Raw genomic sequence first — 18,794 nt, 5'->3', positions numbered from 1 at the left:
GACAAGCCTCCTCACGGTCCTCTTCCTGACTCGTCTAGGAAGGCAACTGAAGCGCGGACAGAGGCCTCTTCCTGAGAACGCTGCATGAGGCTGTCTGTGTGCAGACACGGGCTAGGCCCCTGGCGCCCCCAGTGCCCTCGTTTGATCCTTGCAGCGACCCCGTGGCTGGGTAGCGACATGGTACCCACTTTCCAGACAAAAGTTAAGGCGTGTGTGTCCCTGGGAAACAGCAGGGTACCCGGGGGCACTCACAGTGAAGGCGATGGCAGACGTGTAGATGGAGTACCAGTCGGATAAGGCAGAGAGGTTCTTCACGAAGCTGGTGACGGGCTTGGCACCACGCTCTGGGGACAGAACAGACCGCGATGAGGCCAGAGCTCGGGCACACCCGGAGGGCGGGGGGCAGCAGTGAGGGGGGGGGGGGAGGCGCCAAACCAGCAAAGGGAGCCCCGAACGACTCAGGCTCCTCGTGTGCCTGACCCTCTGCTGGTGCTCCCCGGCCACGCCGGGTGCTGCGCGCTGTCCACCGTCCCCACAGGGACACACCAGCTACCTGATCCCTGCCCCTCATGCCTGAGCCGCAGACACAAGAAAGGGGCAACCGGGGGGGGGGGGGGGCGGTTCCTCGGCATCACCTGGGCTCCGGCAAATATCTGGGAAAGCACCACCTTTCACGGGGGCTCCCAGGCCTGGAGGGAAACTAAGCCCCCCACTCGGGGCCGGGCGGGCAGCGCTGGCCCCATCCTGTCCTGCTCCGGGTGGACGGGGCGGGGCCCCGGACATGCTTCCAGCGGGAGCCTTCTTCCTAAGAACTCCCAGGGAACACCTTTCTGAAAAGACGTCCCGCTGAGCTCAGGACTGCAGAGCCGCCCCCCCCCCCCCCACTGACCACGCGCTCGCGGCTCAGGGGTCCCACCGGCTCCCATGGCCGCTCACAGACGCGCTGGGGACTCACTTAGTCGTCTCATGTTTTCCGTCAACCTAAGAGAGAGGGAAAGAGAGAGGTGAGCACCAGCTCCTGTGCCCCGCGTTCCTGCTGCCCCCACCACGGAGCTCTGCTGGCACGTGGGGAGCACAGTGTGACCGGGGACGCAGGGGCCACGCCAGGGGCCACGTCGCCACTGCTCCCTAACTTGGGGTGGGGGCGTCCTCACCTACAGAACCATCCCTGGTCTCCTGCCCACGTCCCCAGAACCTGAGTCCCCCAGAGCCTACAACACGGCCTGGCACAGGGAGCGAGAAGGCCTGGGTCGTGGGCGCTGGGCCCCCAGACCACCGTCCCCACACGGCGTCGGTCACAAAGCACAAGTAGGAGCGCTGAGCAGGGGGACGCGGCAGTGCCACCCGCCATGGAGCCCTGCCGGCTGCCCTCGCCACCCCAAGGAGGCCCCGCCCCCAGGAAGGAGGCCCCTCCCCCGGGAAGGAGGCCCCCCAGGAAGGAGGCCCCGCCCCAGGAAGGAGGCCCCGCCCCCAGGAAGGAGGCCCCGCCCCCAGGAAGGTGGCTCGGCCGGCCCCCGGGAGCAGCCTTGGCCGCAGCCACTTGGACACTCGGACACCGGCCTGGCTCTGACGTCCCGGTGGCCGCCCCCCCACCTCCGCGAGGGCCCCCACCTCCGGGCGCTGAGGGGCTCCTCCGTCTCCACGGTGCTCTCCTCGGGCTGGAACCGGAAATCCTCCACGTACTCCCCAAACTTCTCGTAGAACCACTTCTGGACGCGGGGGCATAGCCCCTGGCTCCGCCGGTCTGCGGGGACGAGGGTCGCGGTGAGGCCAGGCGGGTGGGGGCGAACGAACCCCGACGGAGGGGTGTGAACACGCGCTCCCCGACACAGAGCCTGACCCGCTTCCACGGCGAGGCCCGCGGTCACCGCAGACCACACGGGGTCTCCGTGGTCACACCCGCGCCGAGCTGCCCTCCGCCGGATCCCAGGCCCTGGGGTCTGCGTCACCCTCCCCTTCTCTGGCGGGAGGCTCTCTCCCGGGGGCCCCGGGGACCAGAGGACCGGCCAGAGGGCGTGTGTGCCGCGGGCTGTGTCCTGGTGGGGGCCCCAGGGAAGGAAGTGGCCTCTGCTCACCAGGACCAAGACCTTCGAGAGGGACCCACATCCCAGACTCAGAAGACCGGGAGGAAACCGCGTCGCCCGCAGGGGGCGCTGTCCCGCCACGAGTAAGGAGAGGGACGGCGCGGAGGTGGTCAGGGGCCGGTGCTCTCCACGGGGCTGAGGTTTGTGCACACAGAGCCCAAGAGGCAGGCCTCTCGGAGGGAAGGAACGGGGAGGGCCTGGGGGCTGCTCACCCCTACCTGGGGCGCGAGTGTTTTCAGCGCAGGGCTGGGCAGGGGTGGGCAGACGGCCACCTCGATGGCCGCGAAGCAGCCGTGGACAGGACGGAATCTAACAGGCCTGCCCGTGTTCCCATGAGACCATACCATGGATGCTGAAGTGTGAAACCCACATCCTTTTGATTTCCTCCGGCCATTTAGAAATGTAAAAACATTTAAACACGTGAAGGACAGGGCTGCAGTCTGCCGAGCCCCAGGTCTGGGCCGGGCGTGCTGCCCGCGCAGACGGGCTCCAGGCACCACAGAACCCCTCGGCTGCCCACCCTGGCCACAGGGTGGGGAGCACCGCACAGAGCACCCGTCCCCTCCCTCGGCCCACATAGAGCCCACCGCGCCAGTGACCACCGCTACAGAATGGACCTCAGCCTGGGCACCTGGAGAGCTGGGGTCTTCCACCCTCCACTCCTCTGACACTTCCCATGTGTGCAGGAGACTCATCAATCACGGGGCACAGTGGGGGCCTTGGGGTCTCTTGTGCTGCTCCTGGCGTGGATCCTCGGTCTGGGGCGTGGAGCCCATGACCCGAGGGGCACAGCTGCCAATCCCGCACCTGCATCGGCCGGCCTGCTGATCCCGCACTGGGGTCCTCAGGAAGGGGCCACCTCCCCCTGTGGAAGGCAGGACCTGACTGCGGTCCGAGCTGGGCCTCCACGTGGCAGGTGCGCCTTGAAGAGGCTACCCCTCCTGGGTCTCGGTTTCCTCACCTGTATATGAGACGGGCTTAACCCTAAGGCCCTTCCGGTGTAGCTGTGAGCTCCCGGCACAGGCAGGGGGTGCCTGAGAGGGGTCAGCCTGTGGGAACGGGCCCTCGGTCGGGAGACAGGAGGGCCTGGCCCACCACGCACTGGGGCCCCTAGAGAGCTGGACAGAAAATCCAATTTTGCTGCCAGGACAGCTCTAGGAAGGACAGACGGGGGAGTAAGACAAAGACCAGGCTCAGAGCGGCAGGAAAAGATGCAGAGAAAGGGGTTGTGCGTCCTGACCCGGGGAGGGCCGGGGCACATCCCGACCACGGACGGCGGCCCCCACTGCCCGCTCGTCCCTTGTCAGGACCGCCAGCCTCTGGACACGGGCCACCAGGTCAGTAGCCACGAAGCCAATGTGATGAGTGACACTACATGTCTGTCAGGAAGGGCTGAAACGGGGGCCACGTGGCCTTCTTAGGGGAAAATAAAACCACATCTCATTGAACAACTGTGTTCGCTGTGACAGGGGCAGACGCCTGTGCCAGTCCGACGGGCGCAGGACCAGCACGCACCCCACCGCCCGGCCCGGCTGCCCGCGGGGCCTACCTGCTCCGTTGTTGGCCTGGGCCTGCCCCTTGGGAGGCTGCTGGGCCGTCTGCTCCTCGGATCTTAAAGACAGGGAAGAAGAAGCAAGAATCCCGTTAGTTCCAAACACGGTGTGAGTGCGGGCTGTGGAAGGTGCTAGCACTCACAGGGAGCCTGCCGCCCACGAGCATTTGCTCCAGCTCACGGGGCCCCCTCTGGGAGCTCAGTGCTCAGACACTGCTCACAGGGCAGGCCGGGCAGCTTAGAGCCGCATTCACGGTGGGCACGCTCTCTTCTGATTTTTTTTAATAATCAAACAAAAAAAGTCTCATAAATGTACCACTCTTTCCTTTCCTATGAACACATCTGCTTCTTCATTGTTAAGTTCAGAACAAACAGCCCTTACACTAATTAACCAGCCTGTTGATAAAACGATGCCCATCAGTGGACATGTTCAGCAAGCAGCACTCAAGACCACAGGCTGGGTCACCCCTTGCGCTGGACAGCTGTGCCCAGGTCCCAGCTCGGCCCGTGCCAGCCACCTGCCTGGCTTCCTGCCCCTACAGCCCAGCCACCACAGACCACAGCACTCACCGGCCTCAGAGCGCTCTCCTGGAGTTTCTGTCCACCTGCCAGACCCTGACTATTGAACCGGCTTTCAGCTACAGAGCCTGATGCAGCTGGCCCAGCCCCCGGCCCCTGGGTGGAGCTTTGGCCAGGCCACATCTCATGCCACGGCCAACCCGCCCGCCTTGTTCTGCACTGGCCTGGGCCACGGACGCACCACGCTGTTCCTGGGGCTCCCAGTCCAGCAGGGACCCCAGGATGTGGGAAAAGTGGTGCCCCAGGCAAACCTCAGCAGGGTCTTGCAGGGGCACAGAGGACTCTTCCAGGACAGAGATGGCAGGGCTGGGAGAGCCCCGGCCCGAGTGCACCCTCAGGTGCAGTGAGGGAGGGGGCGAGGTTTCTGCTCTGCTCACACAGTGGGATTTCACGCCACCCTTCCACGAGCCGACCTGATTTGCAGGCCTGAAACCCGTGAATGTCACCTAGAGCATGGAAGACAAGCTGGGGACAAGCAGGGTGGGCAAGGCCTGCAGCCTCACTAAGCAATGGACGGGGAAGACAACACAGACGCGGAGTCCTGGAGAAGGGCGCCACGGGCCAGGGGGAGGGAGCCAGGCCTCCACGCCCGCCCCTCCCTGTGGCCAGGCTGCCCAAGCAACTGTCCATACCCAGAGCGACCACCGGCAAGTGGGGGTTTACTGGGAACAGGAGAGGGGCCCAGGGCACACGGGAGACGCCAAGACCCGGCCGAGTGCCTTCCATTCCCGGGCAGGAGTCACGGCCTCCAGACCAGGATGTCTGTGCCCAGCTTGGAGGTTCTGGAGGACGCAGCTCACCTGAGAAGCACTAACAAACTGGCCCCACAACCCAAGCCTGGGGCTTGGGCACCAAGAGGATTCGCATGCCTGAGGGACACAGGTGGGGGCTTCCTGGGGTCCTGTGCTTGTTACTGTTTGGTATGCACGGTCACTGGCTGTGTGTTTTTTCTAACACAATTCCTGCTAGAGACACACGGGTATTTAGACCTTCTTGGGCTGCGAGCTGCCTTCGGGGAAGGAAGGCTGCAGGAACTGTACTCCCTTCCCATCATCCCAAATACGGAATGTGTAAGTGCCTGTTCCGTGTGCTGGACAGAGGAGACAGACGGACAGCAGGGCAGACGGTGCGCCAGGACATTCCAGCCCACGACACTCGGGGCGCACAGTCCCAACCACAGCTCCCGAGAAGGCGGGAAGTGAGCGGGGTGACCTCACTGAATCAGAAAAAAGGGGCCTTGTATTTCCAACAACTGGATTCTCTGAAATGTTTCTGAACAACCTACACTAATGTTCAATGATCAACCAAACAAGTCTGGAGTGGAACGTGCCTGAATTGCCCTTTTTTTTTTTTTTTTAAAGATTTTATTTATTTATTTGAGAGAGAGAATGAGAGAGAGAGAGATGAGCCCAAGAAGGGGGAGGGTCAGAGGGAGAAGCAGACTCCCCGCTAAGCAGGGAACCCGATGCAGGACTCGATCCCGGGACTCCAGGATCACGACCCGAGCCGAAGGCAGACGCTTAACCAACTGAACCACCCAGGCGCCCTGAATTGCTTTTTAAAAGTCAGATTTTCTGGGGGTGCCTGGGTGGCTCAGTCGTTAAGCGTCTGCCTTCAGCTCAAGTCATGATCCCAGGGTCCTGGGATCGAGCCCCACATCGGGCTCCCTGCTCGGCGGGAAGCCTGCTTCTCCCTCCCACTCCCCCTGCTTGTGTTCCCTCTCTCGCTGTGTCTCTCTCTGTCAAATAAATAAAATAATAAAAAAGAAAAAAAAAAAAGATTTTCTGGCCTGCAGCCACCTGAGGCCAGAGGGCACCGAAGCCTGCCAGGAGCGCGATGCCAGGGCCGGGCGCCAGGGTCACTCTGCCCCCGACCCCCTTCCCCGGGCTGGGGGCACTAGACCGTCACCAGGGTCCCTTTCATCCCACACCATGGCCCCCAGCGAGGTTCAATGGGGTGTGCCAGCCGAGCCCAGGAGCGGGACGGGCAGAGGGGCCGTGGCAGGCACGGCCTGGCCACAGACGGTACAAGTCAGAAGGGCGGTGTTTCCGTGCTGCTTCCGGACCCCTAACGAGAGAAGGCCTTCGCCTACTAACACATAAGCTTCAATCAAGGTGATTTTCCGGGAATTTTCTTTAAAACCAAACAGGGGTTTACATAAACTCTAATTATCACGTTTCAATTCTGCAGCTCACCTGCAGCTTGGGGGTGTGTGTGCATATGTGTGTGTGAAAGGGGCCCCCTCCATATGTTCACCCACCGGGGACAGCCCACGGCCACCCCAAACATCAAGATGACAAAGGAAGAGGTCGTCACTTGCATGGAACCTGCTTCTCCCTGTACTTTCCCCTTCAGGTCTCCATTTCGAGAAGGTTCCTAAACCCCACCCCACATACAGCAGGGGAGCAGCCCCACAGTGTGCCCCAGGACCTTCAGCTTCCTCCGTCCTGGCCTGCTGTTCCTTTACTGTGACCACCCAGCTGGTCCCTCTGCGTCCTCAGAACTGGAAGGGGCTTTGGAGTGAGGAGGCCGGGCTGGGCAGGAGGGTGAGAAGCAGAAGGTGTGGGCCCTGCACGGAGAGAGGTCAGCTCAGGGCGAGCACCTCTCAACACCACAGGGGACGTGCCACCTCCAGCCAAGGGCTCTGGGCAAAGCTGGACAGAATCGCACATCTGCACCGGACAGAGCGCCTTCTGTGGGGGACACGGTGCTGAGACATGCCACGGAAGGCTGGCTGTGGCTGGCGGGTGGAGAAGGCACCCACAGCTGGCCACGCACCTGGGACAGCGCCAGTCCCTGGATCTCTCAGCATCCGTGGGTCAGGTCCCCGGCTGCACCCCTTTGCATAATGAAAACATCCACAGATTTCCACGTGCGAAGGATCAACATCAGGTAATGTGCGGGTTGAGGCCCACGTGCTGGTGTCTGGAAAGGGCTGCCAGCCTCGTAGCCGGGGCAGAATGTCAAAGTAGGGTGCGTCCCTCCCCTACCAAGCTCAAGGCCCCCACACGGAGTCCCAGAGAACCCCACAACAGCCCTGCGGGGACAGGCTGCCCAAAAGCACACAGGAGTCGTCAAAAATGCCTCCAGAGCAGGAAACAAAAGAGCCCTCCTCCAAAGAGAACCAGATGTCACCAGCTCCCGGGGCTGACAACCACGGGTAAGACCTGACAGGAAGCCAGCGTCTGGCCGTGAAACAAGGAGGCACTTCCTTTTCACCAACTGAACCCCATGCACCGAGGCGCCCGGAGTGTGGGTGTCCTCAGAGCCCGAGCCGGAGAATACACTGGAAAGTAACAGTGCCCTCGTCCACCGCACAGAGAAACCAGCTCGGGCTGGGCTGTCCCAGCAGTGGCCTCGTCTGCCGGGCCACCAGCTTGCAGGCCGTGTGGACGGACAGGGAGCCTCCTGGGGATTCTATCAGGACAGGGAGAGCACGGCTCTCAGAACCTACAGATACCGTGCGGGAGGGACCCGCTCCTCACCAGCAGCACCACGAGGCAGCGGCCCAGCTTGTGTGGGCAGAGGCGTGGGGTGCAAGAGGAGGCCACGCACGGGGGCAGCTCCATCCCACAGCAGGGCCCATGTCATGCCCTCCAGAAGCTGGGGCGGCCCCTGTCACCCCCCAGGAAGGAGGGACCCTGCAGGGAGGAGGGTGACCGTTTGTGGTGGGCGACCCCAGGGGTAACTGCGTGCGGCGGGATGGCACGGGAGGGGGTGCCTGCGTCCTGTGGGGGGTTGGCGGGCAAGGAAGTGCCTGAGCGGGCAGCGGGGGGCCCTGGGCCCCCCCTCACCTGGCCTTCAGCACTTCCTGGACCTTCTGCTCCAGCTCCATCCGCCGCTGCCGCTCCCGCTCCAGCTCCTGCCGCAGCATCTCTGAGTTGGTTTCTTCTCTCAGCTTCCGGAGCTCCTCCTCTGTAGGGGACAGAACCGCCAGGTGACCTGCGCTCGGACCCGCCCTGCCCCTCCAGCGGCAGAGGTGCCGAGGGCAGGCTTGGTCTTCAGAGCACTTGGACGGAGGGCCCTGTCTGCACCTGCTGGGCCGTAGCAGCTCTCTTGCTCCTCTCTGGGGGGACACCTGCGGGGAGACTATTAATCGGGGCTCCTCTTACACGGTGGGGGTGAGAGCTGGGGCGAAGCCACAGTGAGGAGTCCTGTACTAAACAAAACAGGTGCAGGTCACATGCACGAAAGGCATCTCACCACATCACCGCCACCACCAGGATGCCCCAGAGAAAGGGATCCTGGTGGCACCTGGTCACCCAACGGACATCGCCTGGACACACAACCGCACCAGGTGTGCTCTGCAGGCCTCAGCCACAGAGCCAAGCCCCTGCCAGGGGCAGATGGACGGCTCCCACCACCCGGGTGCTGATGACCCAGGAGCACAGTGGGAGGGCAGGCAGGGAGCTCCTGCAGTCCGAGTGGGGACCTGGATGGGACGAATATCAAGGCGACAGATTCCTAGGAGAAAAGCAGGTGGCAGGCTCAGCAACAGTCTTGCAAAGGCCCTGAGGCAGGAGGGCCCTGGGAGCTGAGGGGAGGCATCACAGATGAGATGGGGTGGGGGGCAGGACGTGCAGAGCCAGAAGGACCTGACGTTTACTCCAGGAGAGGTGGAAACCAAGGGCCACATAGTTGTGGTTTTTAACTGTAATATGTGATATTGATGGTCCCCAAAGAGGTCCCAACCTAATTCCGGGGACCTGGAACTATGTCCCCTGCATGGACAAAGCAACCCTGCAGACGTGATCAAGCGAAGGACCTTGAGATGGGGGGCTCTCCTGGTTATCCAGGCCCAGCGTAATCACCATTTTGTAAACTCAGACGAGGCAGGAGGGTCAGAGGTCAGGGAGAGGAGAGACTTGCAGGTGCCAGGCTGCTGGCCTCGAGGGCAGAAGGGGCCAGCAGCCCAGGATCGCGGGCGGCTTCTCGGAGCCAGACAAGTCAAGGAAACAGATTCTCCCCGAGATCCTCCAGGGGGGACAAAGCCCTGCCAACATGTGACCCTCATTCTGCTGGACTTCTGGCCTCCGGAATTGTAAGAGAATAAACACGCTATTTTAAGGCCCTCGGTTTCTGGTGCAACAGCAAGAAAGAACTCCCACAGAGTGGAGCCCACACGGGGGCTCAGATCTAAGTGGATGCCTCACTGCATTTGCACACACTGGACACCCAGATCCAGAGACAGCACACTGCAGGCCACGCAGAGGCCCCTACGCCTTCCATCTGTGTCCGTCCTCCGTCCATCCCAGGGGTGACCACCAGTTAGCATCTACGCACAGGTGAGGGCTCCCGTTTCTGAGACCGTATATAACGAAGGTGGGTATATCTTAGCTCGTGCAGCCAGGACAAAATACCACGGACTGGGGGGACCCAAACAGCAGACCCTGATTCCTCCCAGTTCCGGAGGCTGCAAGTCTGGGGTCAGGGGGCTGGCCGAGCCTGGTGCACGCCGCTTTGTGATGGCCTCACGCGGCAGAGAGAAAGGGCTCGGGCGTCCCTTCCTCTTTTCCTGAGGGCACTCACCCCATCCTGGGGGCCCCACCCTCACGACCCTGTCTAACCTTGATCACCTCCCGGGGGCCCCACCTCCTAACCTGCCGTACACTTTTGGGGGCACGCAGACAACCGGTCCACAGCAGGGCCTGAGCTCAGGGGGCCGGCCCCAGCCAGGCTCTCGGCCGGGACACCGTGCTGTCAGGCTGCCCCACTTCAGCCTTTTTTGGGTGTCCCCACGCTGCCCCGCCAGCCTTCCTGCTCACCCTGCAGCCCATCCACACCACGGAGCCCACACACACACTATCCCACGGAGCTCTTACGTGACCCAAGGGCCGCTCCGAGGCTCCGACCAAGCAGCTGAGCCGGGGGACGCAGTAGCCGCAAGCAGGCCCTGCCTTCCGCACGGTTCCTAAGGCGCGAACCCTGGTCAGTGGGCACCGCCCAGGAGTACAGGACCCTGGCTGTCCTTGCAGGCAAATCCTTCGCCCCTGCCACTTGGTCACTCCACAAACATTCGGGGAATGACAGCTGGCTGCGGGCAACTTTTTCAATTCTCAAGGACTATGCTGAGTCCTCTGCAAACCCAATTACCAAACGTTTGTATCACGATAAAATGCAATGGAGTCCATCTGGAAATCCTAGGGCATCTCCTTCGGGCCTAAGGCTCCTGCAGATGGGGACCCAAGTCACATTGGGAATGGCTCTGTCTTGTTTCTAAACTGGGCACGCAGTGGACCCACTCTTGTCACGGCCCGACGACAACACGGGGCTCACCCCCTCTCCGCTCCGCTCCGCCCCCCATCCCGCACCTTCTGGATGTCAGCCCTGACTTCTGGAGGTTCTCTATCATCTCCTGGAGGGGTCACCACCCACGGGGAACAGATGGACCATGAAGGCGTGAAGGGCAGAGAGCCGGCTGCCTCGCTGGGCTGGGCTAGGCTCCCCATGTCCAAATAGGACACAGGTACCTGGTGAGACGCCCCGACTGCCCTGCAGGGAGAGGGAGGTGCAGGGGGGATGCGGCCACAGCAGCCCCGGACACGTGCCGCGGCCCAGCCACGAACCCCCATGGAAAATAACACAGCCCCAACAGACACCTCTCCACACTGGCAGGGCTGCCGAGGGCCAAGACTGTGGACCAGGCTCCTCCACAAGCATCTGCCGGAAGCTGATGATCGCATTTCCCCTTTTTAGCAAACAAAGTCGCCAAACGAATCTGCTGGGGCTGGCCCATCGGGGCCCGGGTGGGACCGAAGCAGGCTGTCGAGCCCCGGGGGGCCGCGGTCAGCGGTCACCCGTGACAGATCTGCGTCCTGCCGCTCCACTAATGAGCGCTGCACAGCCTCGTGCACCGGGACGCTTGTGATGAACAAGTGACCCAAACAAAGGCCCACCCTCCCAGGGACGTGGGCAGTAAGGACAGCTGGCTTGGAGGGAGCCCTGCTGGCTGGGAACCTTCTCTCTGGGGTGGGGGCAGGGAGGTGCTCGGGAGGACCCAGCAGCTTCCTTTCTGGTCCTGGCTGCCTCATCAGACCTGGGGACACAGGGCTGAGCCTGAGCCCCCGAAATTCAGGCCAAGGTCAGTCCAGCAGCCAGAGGCCCCAGACACAGACGGGCTTACAGCACAACTGGGCGTGAGGGCAGGTCTCCCTGTCCAGACAGCACACGGGGAGGCTGAGAGGCCCAAGGTCAGAAGACCCTCCTGCCTCAAGAGAGCCTGCACGGCCCCGGCCACACCACCTGCCTGGGGAGTTCGTGGCTCGCTGGGTTTTGTCACTAACCAGTGAGAAGCACTGAGGTTTGCTGAGTGCTGGCATCCACTGGCTCAGTAAATATTTGGAGCGCTCAGAGCCCTCCTGTGCACCCACTCTGCTGGGATCCACCCCGCTCCGGGCACCTGCGCCCCACCATCCTCCAGCACCCTGCTGACCCCATGGGGCCCCTCTTCGGGAGACTCACCGGGAGAAGGCCCTCCCCAAACAGGGGGCCTGGAGGATGCCATGCCAAGCCCACAGGGAGCGGTTCCTCCTGGCTCCCACAGCACGGTTTCCCCCCGAGAACCCCTCTGTCCTGGGGTGAAGCAGGGTGGCCCTCCCACGGCCATGTTTCCCCTGGGGCACAGAACAGGGTCCATAAGGGGCCATGTAAAGGGGAGATCTGAGAGGAGGGGGTGGCCTCTGCTCAGTTAGACCCAGAAACAGGGCCCAACCGGCTAAGCAGCAAGGGAAGGGTGGCCAGGGAGGCAGGTGACAGGAAGGGCTGCGGGAAGTCCGGCCAAGGCCCCCCAGCCCTGCTGACGGAGCTGTGTGCCCCACCCCTCTCACGCTAGCCAGCCAGGCTCCTTTATGGCCGAGGGGACCTGTGGCAGGCACACCACGCACTGGGATGTCCTGCAAGTACACCCAAACCCATGTGTTCTGCTGGTCTCTGCTCCCACCCTGATTCCCAACTGCACCCTAACACCCTCGAATCTGGCTCCAAAGAGCGGTCAGAGGTTCCTCTGAAAGCCTAAGTCAGAACCTGCTGCTGTCTTGCCTCAAAGTCGGCAGAGGCTTGTGATGAAATCCAACCACTCAGCAAGTGTCCCCACTCCACCTCACCAGCTGTGTCTCCCTCTGCTCTTCCTTCGTCTTTGCCGCCGGGACCTCCTTTTAGGGCTTCAAATGCCCACGGTCTGACTGCCCCAGGACCTTTGCACGTGCTGATGCCCCTCCCCCACCATTTCCCCTGAGGAACCTCCCTGACGCTCCCCACAAATTGAATGTAGCATCTTGTCACGTTCTCTCATGGATCCTGCTCTTTCCCGTTGGGGACCTCACGGGTCCTCCTCAGGGTGCTGGAAGGGGATTCCTAGAGGTGACACGGGTCTACAGGGAAATGACCACTGTGAGTCTACACTCATCTGCAGGCGCCGCTGACGCAGGCCCACAGCCCCCATTTGCTTTGCTGTCTGCGGCAGCCCAGGACCCAGCCTGGCTCCAGGAGAAGCCACTGAAGACACGGGGAACGGACAGCAGGTGAGCGAGGACGGTGTGGCAGGTTCTCACGTGACACGCCCGGCAGCCAGAGCAGAGGACTGGCCATGAGCTGGACAGCGAGACGCCGGTGGTGGGGGAGGGGCCGGCATCTGAAGGACGTCTGCACCCAGCCCCCACGATTCAGGCCTCCGCCTTCCCCAGCCTGTGCCAGGGCTCCTGGGGACTCTGACCCTGAGAGTCCCCGCCTGTGGTGCTCCTCGCGCGCACAGCGTCTGCTGGGAGGTAGCAGGGGGCACTCAGGAGATGCGGGACCCACAGCCCTAACGTATTACCAGCCCGAGAGCCCCGGCCCCCACGGGGCCTTCCACTCAGCCCCACACGAGGCCCAGCTGCCCGGAGAGGCCACCTGCTCGCACACGAGTTCCCCAGCAAACACTCACTGTGCGAGTATTACGCACCGGGCTCTGTTAAGGAGGAAGACTGCATGACAAAGCAGCCACACCCTGGCCCGGGCAGACGTCCCAGTGGGCCCTGGGAGCACAGCTCTGGGTATACTGGCCCCAGAGGGCGAGCCTGGACACAGCTCCCGCTGGATCCTGGGCCCCCTGGGAGGCGGGTCTCCTGTCCTAACACAGGCAGGGCCCTGGAGCCCTCTTCCAAAAGGGCAGGCACCCCCTGGCACTGGGAAATCTCTGTCCTCCCGGGTGGACATCTCTGTCACACCTGCAGGGTGATGCTCCGCCTCCTCCCGTGGGACTCCTTTCTGCTCAGTTTGACCCTCCTTTGGTGGGCCTGGCATAAGCAGGTGCTCAGCCGAGACTCACTGGATGAGCCCGTGGATGAACCTCAGAGTGAGCCTCCACGGTGACCTGTCAACCAAGTGCTCATGGGCGGACAGCCCTGTAAAGGGGTGGGACCACTTCTCTCCCAAGGGGAGTGGCCACAGCTCGGTCAGGTGCCCTGGGGGCCGGCTCTGTGAGCCACCTCACAAGGACCGGGCTCAGGTGAATGTGCAGAGAGCCAAGAAGGCTTCCATCTCACTGTCTGCTTTATGTGGGGGCAGTGGGGGACAGTGAGGACCGTGGGGACGGTGAGGACAGTGGGGATGGTGGGGACAGTGAGGACAGTGGGGATGGAGGGGGACAGTGAAGACCATGGGGGACAGTGAGGACAGTGGGGATGGTGGGGGACAGTGAGGACAGTGGGGATGGTGGGGACAGCGAGGACAGTGGGGATGGTGGGGGATGGTGGGGGACAGTGAGGACAGTGGGGGTCAGTGGCTGCTCTCGTGGGGAAAAGAGAGGTGAGGCACTTCATGTTATGACAGCCTTGCTCCTGGGAGCCCTGGTTGGGGGGGTTCTGGTGCTTTCCCATCAGCTCCTCTGAGGGCCAACACCCACACGCACCCCAACAGCCTCCGTGGATCTCAGCTCCACCTGAAGGTCAAGGCAGCCCCAGACGCCTCCTCCGTCCACAGACCCTTGGCCCCTCCGACAGCATCGGCAGGAAACCACACTTTCCTTAACGTGGCCACCCCCGAACTCCCTTCCCCGTGACGCTCACCTGCGAGAGCTCCGCACGTGGCCGGGTTCTACCACGTGGCAACCACCAGCCCGGCCCATGGGACCACGTGTGGACACAAAGAGCCCCTCCCCGAGCCCTGCGGGGGCGCTGAGCAGACAGGCTCACAACCGCGGGCCGTGTCAGAGACGCGGGGGCCCAGGCGGCCAAGAGCCATGTCCCCTTGACCGGGGCCTCCCTGACGATGCCCCCCAGCCCACCCTGCCCTTCCCCCAGTGGAGGCGGGTACCTCGGCCCCGGAGCTGCCCCCCCTGCACCAGCCGGAGCAGAGACAGATGCCCTCCTTCCCCCGGCCCCTCCCAGAGCCCCCCGCCCTCACCCCCGTGCCACAAAGCCCACCCACCGGCCAGAGCCGACCCTCGGCCGCAGCCCCGCAAACGTGCTCGTCCCCCTTCCGGGCGAAGCCGCAAGGAGACTTCCTCCTTTTCCAGAGCCTCCTTTCCTGGTGGCACAGACCGCCACAGAAATAAAACCAACTGGCGTTTCTGGCCGGTTCCCTCCCGTGAGTTCTCGCTCACTGAGCAAACGGCTGCCCGCGAGCAAGGCCAGCGCCTCAGTCCCCGAGCCTGAGACCCTGACTTGACCCAGTGACGGGCGTCCCGCCCACTCCCCTCGTGGTGACATGTTTAGTCATCGTGGTGCACAGAGCACAGGACAAGGCATCACACACCCCCAGTCATCGATGTCTCTCTCCTCTGAGACAGAAACAGGAGAGCCAATTTCCTGCTGAGCAGAAACTGCTGAGCTAGTCATTCAAAAGGCGGCCAGTCCCGCCAACCTCCCACCCACGGGGACAGGGACGGGGACGGGAGGGAACGGGGATGGGACGGAGATGGGATGGGGATGGGAGGGGGATGGGACGGGGATGGGACAGGGACGGGACGGGGATGGGACGGGGACGGGAGGGAGATGGGGATGGGACGGAGATGGGACGGAGATGGGATGGGGATGGGACGGGGATGGGATGGGGATGGGAGGGGGACGGGACGGGGATGGGACAGGGACGGGACGGGGACAGGACGGGGACGGGAGGGAGATGGGGATGGGATGGGGATGGGATGGGGACAGGAGGGGGACAGGAAAGGGACAGGGATGGGAGGGGGACGGGGACGGGATGGGGATGGGACGCGGAGCTGTGGCAGCCGCCCCTGACCTCCGGGGCTCTCAACCGCTCCTGCCCTGACACTCAGACCTCAGAGCCCAGGCCACCGGCTCTCCAGCGGTCACCAGCCTTCTTCCTGCAGAGCCTGGGCCTGGACACTCTGCTGCCAGAGCGCCAGGCTCCCCGTCCCAGCACGGGACCACCTCGTGCCCTGAGCGCTCACAGATGCCACAACGCAGGCCAGGCAGAGCAGCGCCCACCCCACGGCCTGCCTGGGACCGTATGCACGCCCTGCTCCCTGGGTCACGGGGCCCAGAGCATCTCCAGCAGGGTGGGGGGGGCGGCGACAGAGCGGCTCAAAGAGCCCCCGTGTTAATTCCCTATGCTGCTGTAAAAAAATACAACACAGAGGCTTAAATCAACCCAAATTTATTATCTTAACAGTTCTAGAGGTCAGAAGGCCTAAAACCAAGGTGTCAGCAGGGCTGGCTCCTTCTAGGAATTCCAGGGAGAATCTGTTTGCTGGTTTTCCCCCCTTGCAGTGGCGCTGCACTCCTCGGCTGGTGACCCCCAGCCACAATGACATCACGGTGACACATCTCTGACCCTCGGCCTCCCTCTCGCACTCGCGGTAAAGCCAGGAGAACTCCCCGCTCAGATCCTCAGCTCAGTAACGAGTCCCTTGTGCCAAGCAAGGTGACCACAGTCAGTCACAGGTTCTGGTGACCAGGTCACTGACACTTTCGGGGGCCAGGATTCTGCCCCCCACATTCCTCCCTGAGACAAGACTCTGCGTCCAAGGAGGCCGTGCTGGCCCCAGGAGGGAGTGATGAGCCCCTCCGCCCACCTGGCCCAGAGGGGGCCTTCTTGCCCTTGGGAATCCACCTGCTCTGGGGCTGTTCTGGGCCCCTCTGTGCCTCCGCGTGGGACAGGCTGCACCCGGCCTGCCTCCTGGGCCCAGGACACCCACTTGTCCTTATGTACCAGCAGCTAAGTGACAGGCGGGGTCCCCAGGAGTGGGAGCCCCACCCCGCACATCAGACCACCAAGTCACAGCCCCACAGGGCGGAAAGGCCGCTGCATGAGCGCTCACCAGGCCAGCCCGGGCACGCAGCGAGGCTCCCCCCACAATGACTCGCTCACTTTCAAGGACGGGTGTGGCCGTGAGGGCCCCGCGGCCTCTGCTGACCTGGCATAGACAGCCAAGGACAGTGGGAAGCCTGTGGGAGACTGCGGAAGCCAAAATGCCTGCCCGAGGAATGAGTCTGAACCCCCAAACCTTCTAGGATCCGAGGGCGCCCCTGGGAGAGAGAATCAGCACCGTAATTCATTAATTTCCCCCCTGAGCTCCTGCTGAACGGGAGTGTGGCACCGAGGGAACCCAGGGCCGGCTCCCGGGCACACGGCCTGTCGCCACCCACCTCCCACCAGAGCAGCTGGGCAGCAGACTTTCTTTCCTCCTTTTTTCTTTTTTTTTAAAGATTTATTTATTCATTTGAGAGAGAGAGAGAAAGGGAGCACAGATGCATGTTGGGGGTTGGCGCAGAGGGGGAGGGAGAGGGACAAGCAGTCCCCACGCTGGTGCGGGGCCTGACGCGGGGCTCCATCCCAGGACCCAGAGACCACCACCTGAGCCGAAATCAAGAGTCCAATGCTCAACCCCTCAAGTGCCCCCGTCTTGACTGTCTAATAAGGTTTGGTGTCCTCATCCAAAATGTCCCCTTCCTGCAGCCCAGGGTCCCGCTCGCGGAGGAGCTTTCAGGGACCCTAACAAGGAGAAGACCATCAGGTCGTGCTCGCAGCCCATTTCCTCACAGAGACCGCGGACCGCTGCTTTCGAAGGGACACGGCAAAGGAGCCACAGCCACGGAGCCCCGCGAAGGGGCAAACGGCAGCGCTCTGTGGCAAAGCGAGCCGTCCAGCATTTGCCTGCGCGCCCCAGCCGGCAGGCCTGCCCCGGTCGGAAAGAAGGGCAGGGCCGGCACGCTGACCGGTCACTCCGGGCACCTCGTCTGCCACCAGCCCAGCGCCACCCTGGCTCGGAGGGGGAAAGACGGGACGCCGTGGCTCATGCCCACCGCACACCCAGACAGCACAGGCACCAGCCCAACCCAGCACCCCAGCCTCCAGGGAAGTCACTGGGAGGAAGGAACCAGCTTCCAGGCTATTTTTAAACCTGTAAAAGTAGAACTCTTCAAGCAGGAGTCCTCTTGGCACATAATTCAACAGGCCCAGCCACAGCCAAAAATAAAAATCAAGTGATGATCCTTAAATAAAATGCCTTCCCACCGGCCAGGCCTGCAAACACTGGAAAAGCTCAGCTGTTCCTGCCACCTGGCCAGGTGCGAGGCCAGCATACCTGGGGGCCCCAGGCTCCACCCCCTCACCTCCCTCGCCAGGTGCCGCCTGCCAGCCCAATTCACCCCTCTGGCCATCGCCGGGGACCTTTCTAGAAGCCAGGACCACGTGCTCCCCACTGCGATAAGTTACCAGGTTCTAGGGCAAGGACACAGCTTTACTTCAGTGGCCAGCGAAGAAGCGGCCACGACAGCTCCCGCCCCCCACCCTCGGCCTCTCGTTGCAGGAAAACAGCTCCTCATGGGCAATGCCTGGCTTCTATGTAAACTGCCATCCGCACGTTCTCCCTGATGCGGCCCCCTCCTGCTATGCTCCTCACCACCGCAGAAGGGCCGTCAACCACCGTGCCCTCTGGCCATCAGCAAGCAGCACCGCCTCAAACACCTCACCCCTGCGAGATGGCCTGCTGAGGTACCGGCCTCTCGTGGTGTTTGCAGGGCGTCTTAGGAAACCGACCGGGGTCTGGGTGAACAAGTAGTGTGTTACGTGTTTTCCCATGTAAACTAATAAGAAACAGGATCCCAGCCTATCCCAGGAACCGAACGCCCTTCAGCAGAGATGGTGTGCTTCATCTGGCCGCCCGCGGTCCGGACTCTGGGACCCTGGGCCCAGTTGTGGAAGACAGCATGTGTGAGCGCCCAGTCCCCCCATTCACAGTCCCTCTCTCTTTCCAACCCAGCACTTAGTGCCGGCAGCTGAGCCCTCCGGGCCCCTGTCCGTCCCCACAGCAATGAGCTATGTGCTAAGCACCTGCTCCCCACACGGCACTGGGGTGGGGCAGCAAGGGACTCTGCTCCCCAGCAAGGTGAGACCAGGCCGAGTCTCTGAGTGGAAGAGCTCACCGGAGAGCAAATGTGGCACATACAAAACATGTGCTTATGGACCAAACACCAGACAGGATGGGAGCAAGGAAGAATGTATCTAGAGGATCAGAGCTCAGGTAAGTACCCAGTAGGACCTTGAAGAATGTGCAGAAGCATGCTCAGTAAAAGGAACAGTCCATTTGTTCATCCACCCACCCACTCGCCTACCCACTGCCCCACCCACCCACCCACCCA

The 18,794-nt window shown here is 62.7% G+C and overlaps 1 protein-coding gene across 2 annotated transcripts in view; it reads right to left on the bottom strand.

Moving 5' to 3' along the window:
- The window catches only part of GRAMD4 (GRAM domain containing 4), a 77,412-nt gene that overhangs the window by 11,936 nt on the left and 46,682 nt on the right, over positions 1–18,794 (bottom strand). For both annotated transcript variants that reach the window (XM_032416468.1, XM_032416469.1), the window contains exons 4-8: positions 8,010–8,130; positions 3,634–3,695; positions 1,612–1,744; positions 956–981; positions 253–344 (exon numbers count right to left, since the gene is read on the bottom strand). In XM_032416468.1, coding sequence (XP_032272359.1) covers positions 253–344; positions 956–981; positions 1,612–1,744; positions 3,634–3,695; positions 8,010–8,130 — 434 coding nt within the window. The remainder of the gene's footprint in view (positions 1–252; positions 345–955; positions 982–1,611; positions 1,745–3,633; positions 3,696–8,009; positions 8,131–18,794) is intronic.

Source organism: Phoca vitulina, unplaced genomic scaffold, assembly GCF_004348235.1.
Source record: "Phoca vitulina isolate PV1807 unplaced genomic scaffold, GSC_HSeal_1.0 scaffold19, whole genome shotgun sequence".
NCBI lineage: Eukaryota > Metazoa > Chordata > Mammalia > Carnivora > Phocidae > Phoca > Phoca vitulina.
The sequence above is the reverse complement of the archived record's forward strand: the minus strand, read 5'-3'. Positions and strand labels throughout refer to the sequence as shown.